The 13630-nt window shown below is 48.9% G+C and overlaps 2 protein-coding genes across 4 annotated transcripts; one reads left to right on the top strand and one right to left on the bottom strand.

Moving 5' to 3' along the window:
* Positions 1-7: 7 nt before the first annotated feature.
* Positions 8-4693, top strand: LOC101768340 (probable serine/threonine-protein kinase WNK7). Its single transcript, XM_004977320.4, has 4 exons — positions 8-534; positions 1882-2866; positions 2986-3330; positions 3883-4693. Exons 1-4 carry the CDS (start codon positions 436-438, stop codon positions 4422-4424), a joined length of 1971 nt encoding a protein of 656 aa, XP_004977377.1. The 5' UTR covers positions 8-435; the 3' UTR covers positions 4425-4693.
* Positions 4694-8971: 4278 nt separating this feature from the next.
* Positions 8972-11296, bottom strand: LOC101767666 (protein GRAVITROPIC IN THE LIGHT 1). 3 transcript variants are annotated; one of them, XM_004977318.3, is made up of 2 exons: positions 11142-11296; positions 8972-10412 (listed from the first exon to the last, which is right to left on the bottom strand). In XM_004977318.3, the coding sequence occupies exon 2, from the start codon at positions 10394-10396 to the stop codon at positions 9107-9109; it is 1290 nt and encodes a 429-aa protein (XP_004977375.1). In that variant the 5' UTR covers positions 10397-10412; positions 11142-11296; the 3' UTR covers positions 8972-9106. The 3 variants fall into 3 exon arrangements, with proteins under 3 accessions (XP_004977375.1, XP_022683716.1, XP_004977376.1); XM_022827981.1 differs by having other exon boundaries at positions 8972-10415; positions 11142-11294; XM_004977319.3 differs by having other exon boundaries at positions 11005-11142.
* Positions 11297-13630: the final 2334 nt, after the last annotated feature.

Raw genomic sequence — 13630 nt, 5'->3', positions numbered from 1 at the left:
AGCACTTTATTTGGGTTGTGGGGAGGCATCCTGTTCCATCACTCAATCGATCTCTCTCCATCAGTTATCGTCCGCCACGACCTTGTGCTGTGCGTGTCGCTGCCACATAAAATTCGCTCTCTCCTTGTCAGCGTCAGATGAGTGCACGGCCCTGCTGCCTCGGCGCCGCGCACCACGCGCACGCACACGCGGGGCGGGCCTCTTCTTCTTCCTCCTCCTCTTCTGCTGGGTCCTGCTGGGCGTCCATGGCGCCGTGGATCGTCGTCGACTGCTCCAACCTCAGCTGGCTCCTCTTCTTCACCTACGACACTCACAACTTCGCCAAGCCCGGCCTCTAGCACACGCCTCTTGTGGTCCATTTTCTTCCACAACCTAGCGAGCAATTCTGTTCTCTTCATCAGTGGAGCAACCAGCAAGTAGCAAGCGCGGTCGAGCATGTCCGGGCCTCGGCGGTGCGGCAGCAGGCGGCCAGCGGTGGTAGGGGACAGCAGCAACGGATACGTCGAGACCGACCCCACCGGACGCTATGGCAGGGTATGTACTACTGCACACTTCTCCACCTCGTTTGATTGCTCATGACAAACAAAAAAAAGTTCGTTTTAAATTCCTTTCTCTTCAAAAATTCGGAGCATCGCATATGAACTACTGTATATGCTTTGATTCAGAATGAACAACCTGACATTTTAGCAAGGCAATTAGGAGTACTACAAATTGATGCTTAGGACAAGAGTTTTCCCACAATTTGGCTTACTTTCCAATAATCGTTGTCCCAGCTACCTCTAATATTGGTTCTTGTTAGTTTGTGCTAGAGATGAAGTACTCCCATCACATGCTGACAGCAAACCTTAGTTCATTAAGCTTATAGGGTTCTTCTTAATCATTTTAAGGATATGGTTTCCGTTGTGATGTGCACATCGGAGCTACCTCTAAAATAGGACACAATTATTGCGCCTTTTATCTTTTCTTTCCATGCCCATTTGGCTTTTGCCGCGTATGCGTATGTAGGACAGGAGCTGCACATCTTGTTTCTTTCTGTCTTTGATGAATAAATTTTTAATTCTTTCCATACAGTTTGTTGATAGCACACAATAGCTAGATCAACTTACTTTTTTTATTTACTGAAAATAAATACATACTGTTCTTCTCTTGGCCATGTAAATTTCTGTAAATTATAGGTGAGTCAATTCTGTTATATGAGTTTAATTGGTTAGTCACTAAATTGACATAACATCGAATGGTTCTGCGACATGTTTCTGATATGTTTAATTAGCCACATGAAAGGTTGGAATCATCAAGACATTGATGTCCAATATTATATTGTTAAACGTAATTAGATCAACTTAACTAATCAGTTGCTCAGGTGGATTCACAGATGGCATCATCAAGTGACCAATACTGAACAGTTGTTGTACACAAAGATATTCTATACATGGTCAACTAGTGGATGATTAATTTTGAGGTGATGAGAGAGTCTGATTGTGATTAATTTCTAGTCCAATCAGAAAAGGGCGCAAGCTTTTCCCATTAATCAGAGAGTTGGTGTTTGATTGGTATATGAACTTTCCCAATAGTTAATATGCCAATAATAAGATGCTTTGAAAGCTTCAAAAGGATATGCTGTTTCCAAGTCATATCCAATAGATATGGTAGTGGTTGCCCTTTTCTGCTAGTCATTTTTCTACATCCTGTCAGTAGATTTTTACAGGGATTTAACTATGATAATCTTTTGTTTTAGGAAAAAAAATAGCGCCATTCAGTTCCAAAAGCAATGATGCCATTTTGTTTTCCATTCAGGATGCGCGTAAATACATATGATTTAACAATTATGAACTTAAAATCATGCATAAAAACTAATTGCTTGCTTTATTTGATTGTGTGCAGTTCGATGAGCTCCTTGGCAAGGGGGCGATGAAGTCGGTGTACCGTGGTTTCGACGAGGAGCGCGGCGTGGAGGTGGCGTGGAACCAGGCGCATCTGACAGATGTTCTCCGCACCCCGAATGCGGTGGAGCGCATGTACTCGGAGGTGCAGCTGCTGAGCACGCTCCGGCACGACGCCATCATCGGCTTCCACGCCTCCTGGGTCGACGTCTCCCGCCGCACATTCAACTTCATCACGGAGCTCTTCTCCTCCGGGACGCTCCGCTCCTACCGCCTCCGCTACCCTCGCGTGAGCCTCCGAGCCATCCGCTCCTGGGCGCGCCAGATCCTCCGCGGCCTCGCCTACCTCCACGCCCACGACCCGCCGGTGATCCACCGCGACCTCAAGTGCGACAACCTGCTGGTGAACGGGCACCAGGGCCAGGTCAAGATTGCCGACCTGGGCCTCGCCGCCGTGCTCCGCCATCAGTCGACGGCGCACAGCGTCATCGGCACGCCGGAATTCATGGCGCCCGAGATGTACGACGAGGAGTACGACGAGCGGGTGGATGTGTACTCCTTCGGCATGTGCATGCTGGAGATGCTCACCGTGGAGTACCCCTACAGCGAGTGCTCCAACCCCGCGCAGATCTACAAGAAGGTCACCGCCGGCAAGCTGCCCGACGCCTTCTACCGCGTCCAGGACGACGACGCGCGCAGGTTCATCGGCAGGTGCCTTGTCATTGCGTCCAAGAGGCCATCGGCTGCGGAGCTCTTGACGGACCCTTTCCTGCTCGATGATCATCATCATTCCAAGTCTGCTTGTGCCGTGATGCCACCGTCGTCATTGCATGTTGCTGCTTCTTGTTCTTCGACCTGCAGCACCTCCGATGTTGAGGAGGATGCAGAACCTCCTACCCCCATCAGGACGGACATGACCATCACCGGCAAGCTCAACGCCGAGGAGGACACCATCTTCCTCAAAGTACAGATCGCCGACCAGACAGGTACACTGCATTCATCTCGCCAGCGCATTATTATTGTATTTTTTTTCAGATGTTGCATCGAATCATTTGACTGACTGCAGAAATTAATGTTGATGCATCAAAAATCAATATATGTGTAGGAAATAATGTGCGGAACATCTACTTCCCGTTCGACATGGCGAGCGACACCGCGATGGAGGTGGCGGAGGAGATGGTGAAGGAGCTAGAAATCACGGACCGCGACCCGTCGGAGATCGCGGCCATGATCGAGCAGGAGATCGAGAGGCTGCTGCCCGGGCGAGAGCAGCAGCACGAGTACAGTGTGTACGCGGCAAATGGTGACGACGATGACGGAAACGAGGAGCGCCCTCCTCCCTTCTACTACCCCTCCTCTTCCCCCACCTCCTCCCAAGGCTCTCTCTGCGGGGTGGGGCCTTACGCCTCGGGAGGCTTCTCCGGCACACATGGCGGTGGCTGGTCCAAAGGTATTAAAAAGATTGTTCTTTTAAATGTTTCAGCATTTCTCTTTTCAGTTTTAAAACATCGTGCTTACTTTAATTTTGATTGATTTTTTAAATAAACTTTTGATTGATTTCGGACCATAATTCTTCCAAACATACACATACACATGAAATGCTTATGTCATGCATATATCTCGGCCCAACTACTTTTGTACGTACCTGTGTGGATGCGTACGTGTACCGGGTATGACACTTTGACACAAAGCACCGAAAATTTGGACTGGAAATTGTTGACTACTACGGCTGTTCTGGTTCGTTATCCATCACTAGGCGCGTCGCTATGTACAGTACAGACATACGACACCTGTGTGTCTATTTCTAGTGCACTGGAGCTTCTGTTTTGGTTACACCATCACAATTATTTTTCTGAGTTTTCCAGTACTTATCCTGGTTCGTTGTTGCTTGCTGCATGCCAAAATTTGGTATGCGGTGCTAGTGTACATCATATCTTCACGGGGAGAGCACACCATTGAGCCTTGACACGTTTGCATTTTGGACAAAATTTTGTTGGTGTAGATTACGGATGCTACACTTCTTTAAGCGACGACGATGACATGAGCTCCATGCATTCCGGTAAGTACTCTGCTCTGCATTACGCCTCAGGTAATGAAGAAGAGGAGGCCAAATTACCACCTGAAGAGGAGAATGTAGTAGGGCCCAGCTCCTGCACAGCAAAGGCATCAAGATTCAGCCCAGGAGAGAGGAGCAGCAGAAGCCCAGGGAGAGCAGATACGGCCCAGCAGCAGTCGCTCGCGCGGCAGCTGCAGCGGCAGTGCAGCCTGGCGCCGCACGCCGGGCGGCCGCGGCGGCGTGACGACGACGACCACCACCACCATGGTAGGAGGAATAATAGGATGACGCGGAACCGGTCGATGGTGGACATGCGGAGCCAGCTGCTTCACCGGACGCTGGTGGAGGAGCTCAACCGCCGCCTCTTCTTCAACACCGTCGGCGCCGTCGAGAACATCGGCTTCCGGGCACCGGCCACCGCCTCCTCGTCGTCGACGCGTGGAAGGAGAAGCAAAGACGACAAGCATCACCAGTATGTCATGCTTTAGTTGAGCAATCTGTTTTTTTGTACTTGAAGAACTGAACTGTTACTGCTGTACAGTTGTACTTGTACAGAGGAGAAAAATACATGTTGTGTCACCATGGCATGCCCTTAAAAGAGTGTGTGTGTATTTTTCGAGAGTGTAGGCTAGCAGAAAAGTAGTGGTATGGTTTGTTGCAAGGCTCGCGACATGTAAGCTATGACTCTGTACATTCTTGCCGCAAAGTAATAACGGCAAAAACAGTAGTACGCTCGCCGATTGTTCTTTTTGCTACACCACTTTGTTTTTGGAAATGTCGTTAAGGCCATTGATATGATTTCAGAAATAAGTCTCCCGGCATCCGGCACGGCAGATCAAGTCAGCGGTCAAAATGGGTAGTTGACTCCTCCGATCCCTCCTTGTTGGCTTGGTCCAAGAAGAACTAGCTAGCAATAGCAAGAACATGCATGCATGCTTCATGAGATCTCCAGCAGGCAGCAGGCCAAGGCTGCTGCCTAGTAATCGATCGATCTCATAGCGATCGAGAAGAGAAGGAAAACAGAGATGCACGCTCTGTGTATGTATATACATTTATACTAGCTAGTCACATACTACGTACAGATGACGTGGCGAAACACGTACAGAGATGACTAGCTAGCTAGTACTTGGTAGATCTGCTTGTCAATGTTGTAATCCTTCTTCCTTTGTAAGTAAAGAAAAGAACATGGTCACAACCCACAGCAATATGTAGTTTACGCATTGATCCCTGCTACCTAGGAAAACAGATGGCCTGAAAAACTTAGACCTACGTACTTCCCTGCATCTATGTAGCTGTATATTTACATTCTATATATCAGGCAAAACAGAAGATACAATGAAAGAACAAAACAATACTACTGCATAGTATGCTGCTACGAGAAAAAGAAAACAAAGACAGAAAGAAAAGAGTATGTGTCTCTGCAGGCACAGCTGGGGTTGCAAATTAGTTAAGCAGAGCAGCAGGCCAGGGGAGCTAGGTTGTTGATGGATCAGTTGGTGCGTTTGCTGGGGGCGGAGGGCGGTACGTGGCTTCCCCCGGGGCTTCCAGTGGAGCAGCCACTGTCAGCTGCCAGCGGGCAGCCGATGCTGATCATGATCTCCGGGCATCATCATGGACGACGCCGCCGGCGTGGCGCCTGCACCTGATGATGCAGCCGCCTCCGGAAGTGCAGGCAGCAGTATGATGCCGGTGGTGGTGAGAGGCCTAGCGCAGATGGAAGGCCGTGGCGCCAAGGCGGTGAGGAGGAGCAGGAGGAGGCCGAGCAACTGCAACACACTGCACGACGGCGGCTGGGCGGCCGGATTGCAATCGTGCTGCAGCAGGCCATTGACATGTACAGAGCGGCGATAGATGGACTGCCACCTCTAGTGCATGATAACTCAGGTGCACCTCATGCATTTGGCGAAACACAACATGGACAAAACTACGTCATGACCAACTCTTTGCACATGTCGTGCACAACTGAAAGTGTTCTAGCATCGAAGTGTGGTATAGGGACTGCTCTAAACTTCTTCGTTCCAGATAATATGACTTGTGATGTGGTGGTTCTATGGGCTGTCATGGAGATGCACTGAGTGGCAGCCATGGCCGCCGCCAACGCCATTGGGCATTAGTTGTGACAGTGCTGTTATGCGACCAACGCCATGGCCATCCTTCACCATATTTCATGAGATTACTGCGCGGGGCTATTACAGTTTGCTAGGGAAACCTCCATGGCCACCTCCAGCTCGACAAAATGTCTCACTTGTCAGTGCGGAAATGGTACAGTTATTTGAATGCATGCAGCAATATGGCGGTCTTTGTCATATTGGAGAAGACCCTAACTATCATGTGCCTGTCAGTGCAAACTCATGCATGTTATTCAGTTATGATGTCCAATGGCAATGTAAGTGTGGGCTCCCAGAATTGGTGCTGTTGTTGGGTGATCACTGCATAGCTAAAGAGCACCAGTTCAAGCAGCTTCCTTGGGATCCTGGCGGTTTGGAGCTTCTACGTAGGCTGGTGGACAGTGTAACTCAGTTGTCTTGGAAATTATTCTGGTGTCTTAGTGCTGCAGTTCTGATGACCCATATCCCTATTCAGTTTAGTGCTCCAGTTGCCTTTCAGTCTGGAAGTATTCACGTTCAGGATTATATTATTTATTTGATGCCATTTATGCTTCTACGGATCACCATTGCAGTGAACTGTCAGGTGGTTGTTTCTATATGCTCACAATCAGGAGGTCTTGTCAGGAACATAATTATTTTCATCTATTATAGAAGTGATATGCCACCAGGACAGGACAGCCTTGGCCTCCACCTGTATGTATGATAAGAATGGTCCTACTGTGCCTAATTTCAGTATTCACAACTCCATGCAACAGCAGTTGTCAGTGAAGTATATTGAAAGAAAATACGTGGCTACTACTTGTGCTTGTAAGAGAAATAATTCAGGGAGCAAGATTTTTGCAAGATGGAAGTACTGCTGAGGTGCAGGTTTCTATCCTCTCATTTGGTAGCATTAAAGATTCAGTGCAATTTGTCATGCTAGCAGTATTAGTTGAACTTAAGCCTTGTCCACCACCATCTGCAAGTTGGGATTATCTCTGGAGGTGTAGAAACTCATTCAAACATTGTGGTGACGAGGCTGGCATACAGTTCATTTGGCCACTCATGCTACATTTTCGAAATATCATGCTTGATATGGTCACACTCCATTGGAAAACCAAGATGCTAAGTTTGCTATATATGATGAATGGCCTTTCACGCAAAACCTGTGAAGCACAGTTCTCTGGTCATGTTTCGTTTCAAAAAAAAAAAAAAACAGTTCTCTGGTCATGTTTCTGCACATAAGGTGGGGTTGTCAATCTTTGATCACTCTAAAATCAACATCAAGGCTCAGCATATTCTTTGGGATCCTGGTGGAATTGATACTACGCATCGGCTTGAGGGCAAGCTGAATCTTAAGAGGAGGGGGGGGGGGGGGGGGGGGGGGGGGGGGGGGGGATGTTCAGGGTATTGACTTGGGCTACACTATGGGCCTTGGCAACATGGGCTTGAATTGGCTGGAGCCCAAGATAGAGAACCATATGAAGCAAGCAACAACAACATCGAGGGGTATCAATCAATTATTCAGAATACATTTCCTCCTCTACTGCTCCTCTTCCTTCTTCCTTGTACGGCTAGTCTTCTTCCTCTGGTTCTTCCTGGTGAATCTCTAGTCTATTTCTCGATTCCCATGCTTTGCTGCCTATCTCAAACTCCATCTCTGTATCACTTTTCCATCGGATTTCGTACCAGTGCTCAGTTATGCTTGATATTACTTGAGATGGTGTGATCAGTTGCTAACAGGACGCTGGGCTGGCCGCAGCCCAAGTCACCCTATCCTTCGCCTCCTTCCTGTTCAACAAGCTCCCAAGCGCAAGGCAAGAAGAGAGAGAGAGAGGCGTCGGTTGGAGAAGCAGCAGCCGCGCCGGCACGGATTACCGCCACTCCCCTTTCCCGCCTCTACCGGCTTCTTCTTCTTCTTCTTCTTACTCCCCTGCAATCCTGAGCTCGCTCCTGACGACCCCACTTAATTTCTCCCTCCCGTGCATTTTGCTGCCTGCTCATTTCGTTCCTTGTGGATCTCGCCATGGCCAACCTGGGCAGCCCAGCCCCAGGTGCTCTCCGACAGGATCGACCCAAGATGCGGCGCTTCCCTTCCGGCGGGGAGCACGGTGACTGCGACGGTGGCGGGCGGCGGACGGCCGGGAAGAGAAGCCCATCCGAACCAGGGGTATTTGTGTAAATAATCGGATCGCGATTATTAATCGCGATCCAAATCAGGGGGCACTTTGTAAAATATTGGGGGTCTATTTGTAAATTTTATGGATCTATTTGCAAATATTTGGATCGCGATTATTAACCGCGGTCCAATCCCGGGGGCTATTTGAAAATACTATGTGCCGGCGGCGATGGTGGCGGCCGCCGCGCTGGACGACCTGCGCTGGGCCATCGACGAGTACCATGAGGACGTCCTGTCCGGGAGTGGCTCGACAACTTCTCCCTGCTCAGCTACGCCGACATCCGCGCCTACCTCGAGTCCCAGATCACCACCGCCGCCGAGGTCCGTCTCCCCACCTGCCCATCCCTCCCTCGATCCTTCTCTCTCTCTTCCTGGATTTGATGTGATTGCTTGGCCAATAAATTGGCAGATGAACCCGGCGGAAGATCGTGTGGTGCACCCGCTTGGACAGGGCTGAAGATCAGGAGCAAAGCTGGAAGATGGAGAGAGAGATGGCGAGTGATCCAAGCTTAGCTCCGATATTGTACCAGCTACATGCAGCCAGAGCATGCATCTCAAGAAGAAAAAAGAGGAGCAGCAGAAGGACAGCCAAGATGCTAAGCAGCACTAGTAATGCCCGGCCGCCAACTGTGCTCAGAATTACTAGTTAGTGATGCTATAAGCAAATTGAGTTTGATCCGCACCGTACCTCTGTATTTTTCTTTTTCAAAAAAAAAAAACGCATCACATAGTTGTTGTTCTAGCAGTAATGTCTAATTAGAATTCGTAATTTCATTTGTTTTTCAAGTGCCAACTTTTCCAAATTCTTATCTTTTTTTATTGTGATGACATGGAATTATCTAATTGCAGTTGCCTATTAGTCCATCAACCAAAACTCAGACAGATGAAAAAGATACAAAGTCAGTTATTGGACTTGGATGAAGCGCTCCTGATGACGACAGAGAAGCACCCTGCACTTCACCACCGTGTCACCGACCTTGACTCCGGGCGTCACAGTGAAGGCAACGGCAAGCTTCTCTTCCATGTCACCTTCTCTGACGCCAGATGCAGGTGCCGCCACGCTCTGCATCCACTCCTCGGCGTACTCGCTCCCTCTCCTCGCGTAGAACATCCTGACCCCATGTATTCCATGCTCGACGCATCGCGCCATGACCACACGCAGCGCCCACGCCGACCTCGCCGTCGTCGCGAACGCCCGGTAGAACCACGTCCTCGGGTGCCCGCCGCGCGACACGAACGCCCTCTGGTCCAGGTTCCCGAACATGGCCGCCTCCGTTTCCGGCGGCACGGCGGCCAAGTATCTTGACCGGCAGAATCTCGAGAAACTGGAGCTCGGGTACTGCATCAATGCGTCCATCGGGTCGCAGAACCTCATGATCCGATCGAAGCGAGCGGCACTGATTTTGAGTTCTGCTTCCTCCTCTTCTTCTTCTTCCTCAGTACCTGTAGTAGCACCGAGCATCGTTCGCCACAGGTGCGCCTCAAGTGAGTACCTCCTCCATGACTGCTCCCCTGCATCTGCATCGCTGACACAGTTATCTGAAGATACCGGCATGCTAGATGCAATCATCTCTGCAAAGTCGTGCACCGATGCTGATGCCACCTTGAACATCTCCAGCAATGCACTCGGCGTCGCCGTGGCCAACTCTTTGGGCACACCGAAACCCTTGTCAGGATGCTTAACTGATGACGGCTTTTTGGTGCTCTTGATCTGCTTGTTCAGTTTCGAGTTCTCCCTCTGCAGCGCCTCCAGTTCCCTCTTGAGCAGGACAATGTCTGAATCCCTCTTCCTCGCCTCGGCTTCCAGTTCCTGAACAAAGGACCACCGCTCGTTGACCAACGACCCGATCCCAGAACTGGAGCTGCACAGGCACTGCAGCGCTGTTACTGAATCGAGCTCAGACGTGATGATCTCGTCAGCGAAGGCGATCTTGGCAGGATCATAGGGGAAGTGAGCTTTCTGGAGCTTGACGTAGGCTGACTTGAGAGATCCCATTGCTTCAAACAGTCTTATGAGAAGTAGCCTCTGATCATACCGCCCACCGCAGGTTCCAACTCGTGATTTTGCCTCATCGCCCAGCGTTGGCGCTGCGCAGACCTTGGTGAGCTTGCAGAGCTTGGTGAGGCCGACTAGGAGCCCAGGAACGGTGCAGGTAGGAGTCCCTGCGCTTCTTCTTGGTGCCGGTGACTCCATTTTGGCCTCCTAGTGACTGCTTACAATCCAGCATCCAGGAAGAGAAAGAGAGAGAGAAAAAAAAATCAAACTTTTCTGTACCAATATGAGGGAAAACAATAAAAACTTGTGCATGCTAAAATATCAGAATTGACAGAGGAACACTACAAGGTGTTTGATGCAGATACTACATGATAACTCACAGACTACATGCAGAACATTTCTTCTGTTTCTCAAGACTAAACAAAACATACACATTGGGAAACATCGTGGAATTGCAAATCTTGAATACAAATCTGTACTGTGTTCCAGCAGGAGTACACAGTTTCCTAATTGCAGCAGGATTATCTAAAAAGACATTGAAGCATTGAAGCAGGATTATCTAACAGGACACTGAAGCAGGATGAATCACAGAACGGACGGCTAGAAATTTGCAGGATGAGCAAAATTGACCTACAGTCCAAGGGTTCTGATTATAAGGAAGAAAAAAAATGAGGCGCTGGCATGGAATATTCAGAGATATATAACCGAAACAAGTGGAAGTATCTGAATAACGGAACAAGTTGTATGGAATTACAGGAAGCACCAAGCACGGAGGCGATAGCACACAAGAACGTGTTAGGCTTTACCTTCTGACCGAAGTAACTTAATAACAATTGAAGGCCATCAGCAAACGCAATTATCGGTTAATGATGGACGGAGAGAAGAAGCAGAGAAGAGAAGAGAGGAGAAGAGACAAGCTAGAGAGAAGTAGTAGTAACCTAACCTGTGGTTGGAATAAACGCTAGATTGACGATGGAGAGAGATAAGTGAGGCCTTCCCTTGGCTGGTCTAAGAGTATTTTTCGAAACATTTGGAGGTCTATCCGACCGGCGGCGGCAAAGCGAGCAGGCGAAATCCTAGTGGTGGTGGTGCCAGTCGAGCAACGTGCTAGTATGATGAGGTCAGGAACGGAGGTCGACAATTCAACATGGCATTGGGAACAACAAAAGCAAAAGGTAGAGTACCTGGTAGAGACAATGTCTTGTGTCCGGGACCAAGTGATCACTGACCATGGTCCAACCCTACGTCTCTACTCACCGTCATGCAAAAGCAAAAGAGGGAAAGTGGTAAAAATGGATTCCAGTGTTTTTTTATATCTATTCATCATACAAACTGCGCTCCACTTTCCAATTAGTCGATCCGCTGATCTTTTGACGTGGACAGTACTCCATCCATTCCAAATTGTAAATCACTAGTATCGTGCGTTGCTACGGGTAAAATATTTACAATACACAAAGTATTCAACAAAATAATAATAGTATAAAAATAAGTGTAAAATATTAAAAAAGACAGATGGATTACGGGATATAGTTTTGATGCTAAGCCGGCCTGTTGAGTTTGTTTTGTACTGGCAAATAAATACTGAATTTAAGCCATATTTTGGAATGAGAAAGACATTCAAAAGTATGTTTCAACTATTTAAGGGCTTTGAAAAGTAAGTTTCACCATTTAATCCTCCTCAAATATACTGTCGATTGATATAAAGTCTGCATGGTCTTAGAATCACTTTATCGGCTTCCAAAATTTGACAATTTTGTTAAGCAAAACACGCCTTACATTCACAACCGAGGGAGTACTGTCGACTACAGTGACTGTAATTAGGATTTCTAGATATCAACTGGGTTTAGTTTTTATGGCCCATCGGGCCAGGCAAAGATCTTTGCCTTTGCACAAGAAGATTATTCATCAGCAAAAATCTTTCAACTCTTTCCCCAAAAAAGAAGGAAAAAAAACTTTGAACTCGATCCCACGGCGTTTCCGATTCAGCAAGCAGGATAGGGCGCGAAAACGTCAAACGAACTAGGAGTCCATTATATTAATCACGATATACAAATTAAATACTCCATCCGATTGGTTAACATATCGCAGTTAAACTGCAATGGTTAGCCCAGCGCTGATCGTAGTCGTAGAGTGCGTGCTAGTTTCTCTGGTCACCATCATCGCACCAATCGTGCTCGCCTGCTGCTACGGCAACACAAGAAATAATGAAGACCAGCAGCAGGCGGACGGCGAGCTGCCGAGATGGAGGAGGCGGTGCAGAAGCAGATGGCATCCATCGCCGTCGCCTTGCTGGAACGCGTGGCGTACCCTCGCCGCCAGAACCCCGGCCGCCTCTGCTGATCCATCAGCATCAAACGACATCGACTGCAGTGTCAGTAGAGGAGGACTGCGCGATTTGCCTGGGCCGTTTCGAGGACGGCGACCGGTGCAGCATCATGCCACTCTCTGCCGCCACGAGTTCCGCAAGGCCTGCATTGCCGGTTGGATAATGGCGTACAACACCACATGCCCACTGTGCAGGCCGTCAACTGCAGTGGACGGCTGTTGCTGAAAACATGGTGTAGGGTAAGTACTATATGTGTGTGTGTGTAACCTACTGGATATGCAGCATTCACTCACTAGTATACATTATATCTATAATTATTTGTATAAGTATCATTAAGGAGTTTCCAGGTGCAGGCTTCAATATGCATGCGGTGAATTTTGGCATGAAGATGGCACATGTTTGTTGGTCGAAGACCTGAGATAGCTTAATTAGTAAATTTGTTTAGTGGGCGTGCAAATTCCATTGCATGTTGAGATTATGTGCAGCGTGTAGCTCAGTGGTAGAGCATCAAGTAGAGGTGCCACCCACCCAGAGCTCGAATTCTGGGTGCTGCATTATTTGTGCCCACCTCCCTATGCCACGGATGCAGATGGTTCCCAAGGTGCCAAGGAAGATGCTGGTGAGGTTCCTGCCCAAGCTAGGCTTCGGTGGACCCCTTCTTAAGACAAAGTTAGTCAGGGGCGGACTACAGGGTATGCCGGGTGGGTCGCGGCATACCCTGTATTTTGGGCCATTAGAGCAATAGATACGGCCCATCAGCCACAAGTAAAAAGAAAAAATATCAAACCCTTCCATCACCGCCTCCACCTCGTGCCCTCGTCTCACGACGCTTCGGTGCCGCGCGTCGCCGTCGTCCAGTGCCTTCGCGTGACCACGCCTCCGACCATCTGCTATGCGCCACCGCCTGTCCACTGCCCAGCAGCCCAGAGGCACCCGCCGGTGAGCGCCGAGCGGTCCGGCCATCACCACGTGCAGGACTCAGCAGGCACGCCAGTTGCCCCATTCATCTATAATCCTTTTCCTCAGTTTCTTTTGCAAACTTGCAGGAACTTCAGCAAAGGTACAGTAAGAAGTATTCTTGTGTTGCTTGATGCGTTCTTCTCCAT

Source organism: Setaria italica, chromosome VII, assembly GCF_000263155.2.
Source record: "Setaria italica strain Yugu1 chromosome VII, Setaria_italica_v2.0, whole genome shotgun sequence".
In the NCBI taxonomy this organism is placed as follows: domain Eukaryota; kingdom Viridiplantae; phylum Streptophyta; class Magnoliopsida; order Poales; family Poaceae; genus Setaria; species Setaria italica.
Note: the sequence above shows the minus strand (reverse complement) of the source record. Positions and strands in the feature narration are given on the sequence as shown.